The sequence below is a fragment of the Triticum urartu genome, chromosome 7, assembly GCF_003073215.2.
Source record: "Triticum urartu cultivar G1812 chromosome 7, Tu2.1, whole genome shotgun sequence".
NCBI classification, from domain to species: domain Eukaryota; kingdom Viridiplantae; phylum Streptophyta; class Magnoliopsida; order Poales; family Poaceae; genus Triticum; species Triticum urartu.
In genome coordinates, this window is record NC_053028.1 from 28,051,044 (window position 1) to 28,061,497 (window position 10,454).

Consider the following 10,454-nt stretch of genomic DNA (forward strand, 5'->3'; position numbering starts at 1 on the left):
ATATTCCATAGAAATTTAATACCTACTCAAACCTACTGGAAAAAGTTCTCTTTTGATGCAATCAAACAAACTCGAAACCTTAGGATTTCAGTGAACATGACATTTCAATCATTCATTTTTTTTATCCCTGCATTTTTACAATCATGCAAGTAAAGATGACCTAAATGTGTTACTCCCTCCGCTTCAAAATACTTATCGTGATTTTAGTTCTAAGACCACGACAAGTATTTTCAAACGATGAGTGTATAAGCCAACCAACCAGGTGAACTAGAACAATTCAAACAAACCCATCCCTAATTGACTAAGCCTAGAATCTTGACACGATAAATCACTATACAAGAGGGTCGAGACAAGAAAGACTTAACCTCCAAAACAAATTACCCCCAAAGACATAGCAGTAGTACATTATACATATACTAAACCTGGCCAGGTTTAGTTTACCACGTTTTTTTGAATTTTTTCTATCATAACAAATCGTCCAATGGGTGTGCAACACGTGTAATAGTGGGGGATCTGGCTGGGTACGTACCTGGGTGAGCGGAGCGCATGTCGCTGGAAATCATTAAAAAATACAACCGCCTTTGACGATTGGGTGTCCATGTTCAGTTTCGTATTGGTTGCATGGGGGAGACCAATTTGCCTATCGTCTGTTTTGGATTTTTCCGCATGCGCCGCTGCCTACTTCCTTTTTTTATCTTTGCTTTCTGCCACGTATGCTTGCCTGGGTTGGCTGCCGTTTGCATCTTCTCCACTTTTTGCGCTGGCGGTTGCCGCTTCGGTGGAAGTCTTTGCGTATTTCTGCGCTGGCGGTTGCCGCTCTGCTGAAAGCCTCTGGGTATTTCTCCGCCGCCTTTGCTTCCCGTTTCCGATTTGAATTCTTCTGTACTGTCATCCCCTATAAATACAGGTGCCCTTGTGCCTCCGCTGCTCATTGCGTTCGCTTCCGGTTTTCTTCTTCTTCTTTCAGCAGTAGTGCCGCTTCTCTGTTCGGCGATGGCTGGGCCTGCTGCGGTTCGATCCGGCCAACGCCGTCGGGGCCGTCCTCCTGGGATTCGGGCGGCCCTTATTGTCCGTGTGCGCCGCGCTGCCGGCCGCGTTTCTTCCGTGGATTCGTCGTCGACGATGGCATTCGCTGGTGGGTGTGGCCAGGCAGCTGTAGTTGATTCGGGTTGCCGCCTCCGGTCTGCTACTCGCCGGCCGTTTCGTTCTTCTCGGCCTGGTTAGTTCTTTTGCCTTTCTCTGGTTGTGCTTCCTTTTGTACTGATTTTGTGCTCCTTCGTCTAGGTTGTCGTTGTCTTAATTGGTTGATGCATGTTGTATGTGTTCATCGATTGGATTCATGTCAAGATGTTAATGTGGACGTTGATAGTCGTCGTCGGGAGATTTCATTAGGGAATCGACCTGTAGATTGTACCATTGGTGAGTGTATTCAATTCTTTTTACATGTATGTGAATGCCTGTGCGTGCCTATGATTGCTTTCTTGCGTTTCTTCTTGGTGGTTTAACTGTTGTGGTTACTGAATCGTTGCTTTTTTTTTTTGTCTGTAGGTTCTGTTGTCAGTGTGTGTTCTTCTTCAGCGGTCGACGGGTTCGCTTCTGCTGTTCGGTCTGTCAGTGGGCGATCTTGTTGGCTTTCTGCTCTATCGGTCTACTTATTTTATATTTGTGCTGCTGTTGCGTCTAGCCGTTCAATCTTATGCTCATTTTCAGGACTCTAATGTGGTCCGTCTAATGTTTGCTTCAGACAGTTTATCTGCCGAAGCTGTCGACGGTTTGAATGTTTGTCCTTCCGGTTTTTCTGCTGGTGGTTATCCTCATGCCTCTTTGGTTGGTGGTACGTCTTCCTGCTGTCGTCTAAGAGTGGTGCCCTTGCGTGCTGCTGGTGCCTTCGGTCGACCATTGTTGTTGGTTCTTCTTCTTCGTCTGATGGCTTTGTTTCTGCTGGTCGGCTCTCTGTTGTGCGAACTGGTGAGTTCTTGATTGTTTTCTCTGCTTATTTTCTGTACATGTTTTGGTCTTTCTTGGCTAGCGCTTATGCGACCTCCTACTGGTTGTACGTGGCACTATTGGCCTAATTGTTGTGCAGAAACCACTAGCGTGTAGGCCTTAGCGCACGAGACTCCCGCATGTGCGACCAAACGATGAAGGATAAGTCGAATGGAAACACACGGGGGCATGCATTGCACGTATGCACTGGAACGGCAATTCACCGATGCATGCAGTGCATGCATGCAATTCTATGAATATACATAGCGGCATGCAGTGCAGCGCGTGCACCCGGATGAATATACTCGCGGCCTGCAGTGCACACGTGTACCCCGATGAATATACCCGCGGCATGCAGTGGACGCGTGCACCTCGAAGAATATACTTGCGGCATGCAGTGCACGCGTGCACCCTGATGAATATACTCGTGGCATGGGGTCCAGCTGATGTGTCCGTTTCTTTTTCTATTTAGTTGTTTAATTATACGAGTTTCGTTCGGGCGCAGATGGTTGATGCATCTATTAGTGGTCTTTTGGGAATCACTTGATGCCAGAGCTTTAGATGGTCGTGTTTTTTTGCTTGATGAAGGTTTGCTGGGGTTCAATTGTGTACTTCCTGTTTGGGTATACGACCACGTCCCAAGGCCGGCCCGCTGGAGGATCATCTGAACATCAAGACTACTAGGCCGACAGCAGCATCAGTTTAGCCTAATTACATGTCTCTTTATTTTTTATTAAGTTTAGTATCCACTTTCAGAGAAGTGTTTTTCTTGTTTGTCTCCTAGAAAAATAGAGCTTCTAAGCCCGTCCTTTATTTGTCTGCTTCGCAGCAATATGTATCCCTCTTTTACTTAATAACAATAATATTTCCATTCCCATATGTGAGCACACTATGTTGTACGATATGACATCCTTGCAATTATTTTCATCATTTGCATGCATGCTACTGGAAACAAAATGAGTCATACGAGACCACCGCTTTGAACTAGCTAGCAGGGTTGCAGTCTGACCCGGCTGCTTTCTGTACACAGCCTGGGCATGCAACCGTCCATCTTTCCCTCTATCTCCACGTAGAACCGAGTGTGACACCTACTGGAATGGAGTGCAGAAAATACTTGCCATTTGGCAGCCTCAACGAAACACAACGGTGACTCATTCATCTATATATGCTCTATATATTACCAGTTGGACACTCTCGACCAATATCAACTGAGTACACCGCAATGGACGAAGCTTATCATCCCCAGAGAGCGTCCTCCATGGCAAAGCAAGTTAAGAAGAAGGGTAAACATCCGGCACTGAATTCTAATCATGGAAGCGGAAGTACCTCGGTAAGCTCTTGGCCTCACCTAGCTTTTTCTCTCTGTTTGCTCCTTACAAGTAAGCAATTTATTATATTACGACCTCTTCCATGCAGGATGAGAATCTTATAGTGTATATTCCAAGACGACCAATGCTTGAAACAGTGAGTTAAACAATTGGCCTAAAAGTACAAGGGTACACCTGTTGGTACGTTCATGAAGGTATGATACAAGCGTCCGTACTAATTGCTCTACCACGTCAGAAAGATAGCTTCAGAGAATCGTCCATTACATATGAAGGAGAAGCAGCTAATACAGAAGATGAAGCAATGGAAAAATCAGCTCAGGTGGCCTTAGAATGCATCTGTGCAGACTATAATATTTCTATCAATGATCATAATTACTATGTTCTTGAAGTCACAAAGGAAAGGCTATTTACAGCAAGAGAGAAGGCTCAAACAAAACAATGGCAATTCAATATGGCCCGCCAGCAAGTAAACACACAGCAAAACGAGTTTGCAAGACAGACAATGATTTTGGCAAAGATATGCAATGGCTTCTTTGATATATTACCACTTCGTATGTATCCCCAGACAGCGACGATCCCATTATCACATATACAGGCACGCACCCTTCCGTCGGACGTATGCAAGAACTTGCAAAATCACTTTATCATTATACCACAGGCACCAATCCTGCAGGAGGATATACTAGGATGATCTAATCCACTAGCAGCTACTTCTAGCTTATCTATGCAATGTGTTTGTGTCTTTATATACAGTTCTCTGTCCGCAGCAAACTGTATGTAGTTTGAATATGTAGTTTGAATAATTTGTTTGTCTGAAGAGTGTGCCACTTTTAATTTGTATCTTTGTATCCCTGCGTTTGCAAAATTTCAATATATTCGTATGCTTGGTTTGTTTACTATCTCTATATGTCATTTTGACATCAAATGAGCATGCATTGTTCCACTTTTAGATCAATAGATTGCACATCTGCGAGAGATCATCGAGCGCGGCGTGCCGCCGCGCGGGTTAGGCCAGTATAGAACAATAACGAACAAACATCAAAATTTGGTGGTACCAGTACTATTCATCCAGCTGACATATACTCCCAGCTAGTGCTCGGTCGCTCAAGTAGTGCTCGGTCGCTCTAACCCAACCCACTGTAGCAGGTCAACGGCCCAAAAGAAGAAGCTAACGTACGCACGGTTTGGTTATGCATCTCTGCTTTCAGTTCACCTAAAAAAAATCTCTGCTTTCAGAAAATGATGGGAATAATCTATTTCTAACCTAAAAATAATCCATCTACCTAACCGGCATGGCGTTAGCGACGGGATGAGCGGCCGGGTTGTTTATTTATTTTCGCCATCATTTGCAAGTCCCTCCCCCATCTATCCTATCCATGACGTGGCTTGATTAGTTATGGACATGCTCAATGGCTCCAGGAGCAGTGACTGAATCCAGCAAAGACGCCAGTCAGCACGTTTAATTAGTCACCATGTGTACGTGTCCATATAATTGGGGTGTAAGCCTGGATCCATTTATGTATTAGTTTATCTTTAACATTTTATCATTCATTGTGATAGCGAGGAAGACAACGATGATAATGAAAAAGACAACGAAGAAGAAGTGATGTGATTGTGGAGGTCATGGCTTAGCTGCTGGTCGGTGGCGAGGGCTCCATGGCAACTAGCGATTTGAGCGTGTGGCGGGAGTGTGGTGCGTCGGTTGATATGGCGATCGACTGCCCCAAGACCTGGAGCCGGGGAGTTCTTGCCTGGGGCTGACGGTGGTAAAGGAGTCCTTGGCGTTGTTGCTGAATATTAGTTGAGCTACAGGTCCATTTAATAATTTCAGAAAATTCCTAAGGGCCTATGCTGTCAATTGAGTGGTGGAAAGTTTAGTCCCACATGGCTAGTTGAGAGAGATGTCCTCCTCCGCCGCCCGCCTCGGCACGACGCGCGCGCGCGCCGCGGGAATGAGCCGAGCTGATGCAACGTCTGATGAGCACTGACTCCGATTATGCGGTTGCCGAGAAGCGACTGACCTACTGGAGGGTATAACACATTTACACCGCTCTTGTTTACTTTTATGTGTGCAGTACTAGTGGTTTGCATAGATGTTTCTACTATCTGCTTAGTACGTGCGTACATCATCAAAATTCAGTATGTCATTAGCACTGCCTATGTCACGTTCATGATTTATTATTGGATTAAATTAATCGAACAATTGCTTAATTTCTCAACAATCCAAAAGCCTAATATGTGTAGGCAATTTTCGATCCATGGTTTTGCTGCTGCACTGAAACCAACCCCATTTACGGGGACGTACTTTAAGCGTTGGCAGACCAAAACTGTCTTATGGCTCACGGTCATGAACGTGTTCTGGGTCGCCGGTGTTACTCCCACAGGAACGATCGCTCCTGAACAGGAGAAGGCGTTCAGGGAGGCCACCGTCGTCTTTGTTGGATGCGTTCTGAGCGTGATCGGAGATAAGCTGGTTGATGCATACTTACATATGCGGGTTGCCAAGGACTTGTGGGAGGCGCTCGAATCTAAATTCGGCGCAACGAATGCTGGAAGTGAGATGTATATTATGGAGAAGTTCCACGATTACAAAATGGTCGAAAACTGTTCTGTATTGGAACAGGCTCATGAGATACAGTGCATTGCTAAGGAGCTTGAGCTTCTCAAGTGTGTGCTGCCGGGCAAATTTGTCACGGGTTGCATTATCCTAAGTTACCCAATTCCTGGAGGAACTTTGCCACTACTCTAAAACATCAGAGGCGTGTATTCTCAGTTGAGGATGTCATTGGCCATCTGAGTGTGGAGCAGAATTCGAGGGCAAAGGACTCGCACGGAAAAGGGACCGAAGGGACCTCTGTCGCCAGTATGGTGCAGAAGAACTTCCACCCCCACAAGCCTAAGGGGAAGACTGGTGTCCAACAAAATACCGAGTTTAAGAAGAAGGGCAAGAAGACCTTCAAGAAAGATAAGAAGAAGGGTGGTTGTTTCACTTGTGGTTCAGATGAACATTGGGCTGCCAAGTGCCCAAACAAGTTTAAGAAGCCAGGACAGGACTCCAAGACTGCCAACATGATTGTGAGCAACGATGAGAGTGGGCCATCCGGGTACAGTAATTTGTTTACTGTATTTTTAGTTCACTACTAGGAAAAGGCCTACTAGTGGCGCACCAATTTTGCCTACTAATGGCGCACTACTGGTGCGCCACTAGTATTTTTTACTAATGGCGCACCATGGTGCGCCATTAGTATAGGCCACTAGTGCGCCATTAGTATAGGCCACGGTGCGCCATTAGTATTTTTGAATTTTGAAGGTGGGAAAATAGTAGTGGCGCACCGTCTAACCCCCACCGTGCGCCATTGCTATTTTTGAAATTTGAATTTGGATCTGGATCGTGATTTTTTTTGCCCATTTTTTGCTCTTTTTTTGCTCGTTTTTTGGCACGATATTATTTCAAATTTTGTTCCTGTTTTTGGATCTTGTACATTCTTTTGCCATGTTCTTTTGCCGGAGAGGAGTTCACCGGAGACGAGGAGGAGGAGGTCACCGGAGAGGCGCTCGCCTACATCGCCGGAGAGGAGGAGGAGGTCGCCGAAGAGGAGTTCACCGGAGCATCGGAGAGGAGGAAGGAGAAACCATGAGGGGATGGGAGGAGAGGAGGGAGGAGGAGCTCACTGGAGAGGAGGGAGGAGGAGCTCACCGGAGAGGAGGGAGGAGGAGCTCACCGGAGAGGAGGGAGGAGAAACCGTGAGGGGAGGGGAGGGGAGGAAAGGAGGGAGGAGGAGGTCGCCGGAGAGGAGGAGGAGATCGCCGGAGAGGAGGAGGGTAGTATGGTGGAGGAGAGAAGGGAAGATGGAATGGAGGAGAGGGGGAGATGGAGTGGAGGAGAGGTGGAGTGGAGGAGAAGAATGAAGAGGTAAGGAGGAGAGGACCATGCCCAGCCATATATACGGCATAGTAATGGCGCACCGCGGGCAGGTGTGCTATTACTAATTTTTTTTATTTTTTGTTTATTTTGAATTTTGAAGGCGGGAAGATACTAATGGCGCACCATGGGCAGGTGCGCTATTAGTAACTTTTTATTTTTTATTTTTTTGATTTATTTTGAATTTTGAAGGCGGGAAGATAGTAATGGCGCACCATGGGCAGTGCGCCATTAGTAAGTTTGATTTTGTTTTGAATTTTTTTGCCTCTCCAGATCTTAAAAGCCCCGTATCTTTTTTTCTGTTAGGTTTTTGAAAATGTTTAACGGTTCGGATGTAACTTTTCGAGTAGATGATTTTTCATATAAAAAACTTTTTCATCCGAGTTCGTACGCAAAAGTTATGTCCATTTTACAAATTCTCGAGAGAATTCGCAAATAAAGTCAAAATTCATATTTGTAATTTTCACAACAACTAGACCACATATCACATTTTTTTGGCATTTCCATCATTTTTATATATTTTTTAAATTGAAAAGGCGGTCCACCGCAGGGGGGGGGGGTGCATTCGGTGGAAGTGGTGGCCAAGTTACTAATGACGCACCGTGGGATGGTGCGCCATAATGGCGCACCACTCCCACGATGCGCCATTAGTAGTCTAAAAAATAAAAATAAAAAAAATTATGTGTGCAACATAATTACTAATGGCGCACCACTCCCACGGTGCGCCATTAGTAGTTATGAAAAAAATTTAAAAACAAATTTACTAATGACGCACCGTGGATGTGGTGCGCCATTAGTATTTGCACACTAATGACGCACCAACACATGATGCGCCATTAGTATTTAGTAATGGCGCACCACATGTACAATGCGCCATTAGTGTCCATATTGGCTATAGTTATTTTTGTAGTAGTGGTTTGTCAGTCTATCGATTGGTGGATTGACACATGTGCAAATATTCATGTGTGTGCGGACATTTTATTGTTTTCTTCTTATCAGGCCACAGGGAACGGGTCCGTACTGATGAGGAACGACGCGAGTGCTTCTATTCATGGTGTTGGCACGGTCGATCTGAAGTTTACTTCGGGAAGGATCGTGCAACTGAAGAACGTGCAGCATGTCCCCGCCATCAAGAAGAATCTCGTTAGTGGTTCCCTTCTATGTAGAGAAGGGTTTAAATTGGTATTCGAGTCTAATAAAGTAGTTGTTACGAAATATGGACTGTTTGTTGGAAAAGGTTATGAATGCGGAGGTCTGTTCCGCTTTTCCCTCGCTGATTTTTGTAATAAAGTCGTGAACAATATTCACTCGAGTGTTAATGAAACAGAAGTTTGGCATTCACGCCTTTGTCACATTGGTTTTGGTAGTATGACGTGGTTAGCAAAATTGAAGTTAATCCCAAGTTTCACTTTAGCCAAAGGTTCTAAGTGCCATTCGTGTGTGCAAGCAAAGCAACCTCGCAAGCCCCATAAGGCTGCGGAGGAGAGACATTTGGCGTCGTTAGAACTCATACATTCTGATCTTTGTGAGATGAATGGTGTATTGACTAAAGGTGGAAAAAGATACTTCATGACACTGATAGATGATTCTACTAGATATTGATGTTTATATCTTTTAAACACTAAAGATGAGGCTCTATACACTACTTTAAAATCTATAAGGCGGAAGTTGAGAATCAACTTGAAAAAACTAAAACGAGTTCGGTCAGATTGTGGTGGAGAGTATTTCTCTAATGAGTTTGATTTTTCTGTGCAGAACATGAAATTATTCATGAGAGGACGCCTCCCTATTCACCTCAGTCAAATGGGGTTGCCGAGCAGAAAAACCGTACTCTAACTGATTTGGTTAACGCCATGTTAGATACATCGGGTTTATCCAAGGCATGGTGGGGGGAGGCTATATTGAAGGCATGTCATGTCCTGAATAAAGTTCCGACAAAGGATAATGAGATCATTCCCTATGAGAAATGGGCGAAGAGAAGGACAACACTTTTGTACTTGCGTACTTGGGGCTGTTTGGCAAAAGTCAATGTGCCGATCCCCAAAAAGCTTAAGCTTGGACCCAAGACTGTGGACTGCGTTAATTTGGGCTATGCTAAGAACAACGTTAGCTATAGATTTCTAGCAGTGAAGTCTGAGGTACCTGACCAGAAGGTTGGTACAATTATGGAGTCTAAGGATGCTACATTTTTTGAGAATATTTTTCCTATGAGAGATATGCAAAGCACTTCTAGACAGGAATCTGAGGAGACTCCTGAGCCTGCCATTCCTATGGATTATTATGAACAAACACATGATGAAAATCCTGAGGAGGATGACGAGGAAACCCTTGGTAGGGGCAAGAGACAAAGGACTGCAAAGACCTTTGGTGATGATTTCATCGTGTACCTCGTGGATGATACTCCCACTTCTATTTCATAAGCGCACGCCTCTCCAGAAGCTGACTACTGGAAGGATGCGGTCCGTAGAGAGATGTATTCCATCATGGCTAACGGGACATGGGAGATCACTAAGCGTCCCTATGGTTGCACACCATTAGGATGTAAGTGGGTGTTCAAAAAGAAGCTTAGGCCCGATGGTATGATTGAAAAATATAAGGCTAGGCTTGTGGCCAAGGGCTATGACCAGAAAGAAGAGGAAGATTTTTTCGACACTTATTCACCTGTGGCTAGACTGACCACCATTCGAGTATTACTCTCGTTGGCGGCCTCGCATGGTCTTCTCGTCCACCAGATGGATGTTAAGACAATTTTTCTAAATGGAGAGCTAAATGAGGAAATCTACATGCAACAGCCAGATGGCTTTGTGATAGATGGTCAGGAAAGAAAGGTGTGTAGGTTGCTGAAATCTTTATATGGCCTGAAGCAAGCACCTAAGCAATGGCATGATAAGTTTAATACAACTCTGACATCTGTTGGTTTCGTTGTTAATGAGGCTGACAAATGTGTATACTATCGCCATGGTGGGGGCGAAGGAGTTATACTGTGCTTGTATGTTGATGACATACTGATATTCGGGACCAACCTCAAAGTCATTGAGGAGGTCAAGTCGTTTCTGTCTCAGAACTTTGAGATGAAAGACCTTGGTGTGGCTGATGTTATCTTGAACATCAAGCTACTGAGAGATAATGAGGGTGGGATTACACTTCTACAATCCCACTATGTTGAGAAGGTGTTGAGTCGTTTTGGATATTCGGACTGCACACCATCTCAAACACCA

The 10,454-nt window shown here is 44.9% G+C and overlaps 1 protein-coding gene across 12 annotated transcripts; it reads left to right on the plus strand.

Annotated features, from left to right (window-relative positions):
* Positions 1 to 893: 893 nt before the first annotated feature.
* LOC125525541 lies at positions 894 to 4,101 on the plus strand. Of its 12 annotated transcripts, XM_048690543.1 has the most exons (7): positions 912 to 1,219; positions 1,285 to 1,419; positions 1,549 to 1,606; positions 1,745 to 1,968; positions 3,171 to 3,316; positions 3,403 to 3,501; positions 3,573 to 4,101. In XM_048690543.1, exons 1-6 carry the CDS (start codon positions 994 to 996, stop codon positions 3,457 to 3,459), a joined length of 846 nt encoding a protein of 281 aa, XP_048546500.1. In that variant the 5' UTR covers positions 912 to 993; the 3' UTR covers positions 3,460 to 3,501; positions 3,573 to 4,101. The 12 variants fall into 12 exon arrangements, 11 of the variants coding, with proteins under 11 accessions (XP_048546503.1, XP_048546509.1, XP_048546505.1 ...); XR_007291352.1 differs by having other exon boundaries at positions 894 to 1,219; positions 1,549 to 1,626; positions 3,094 to 3,316; positions 3,403 to 4,101; XM_048690544.1 differs by having other exon boundaries at positions 898 to 1,219; positions 3,094 to 3,316; positions 3,403 to 4,101.
* Positions 4,102 to 10,454: the final 6,353 nt, after the last annotated feature.

What these genes read in the sequence shown, in the direction of transcription:
- LOC125525541 (XM_048690543.1), top strand. Translation starts at nt 994, where the DNA reads ATGGCTGGGCCTGCTGCGGTTCGATCCGGCCAACGCCGTCGGGGCCGT. An exon ending in ACCTGTAGATTGTACCATTG is followed by an intron (nt 1,420 to 1,548) that starts GTGAGTGTATTC and finishes TTTTGTCTGTAG; the next exon opens with GTTCTGTTGTCAGTGTGTGT. An exon ending in ATGGAAGCGGAAGTACCTCG is followed by an intron (nt 3,317 to 3,402) that starts GTAAGCTCTTGG and finishes TCTTCCATGCAG; the next exon opens with GATGAGAATCTTATAGTGTA.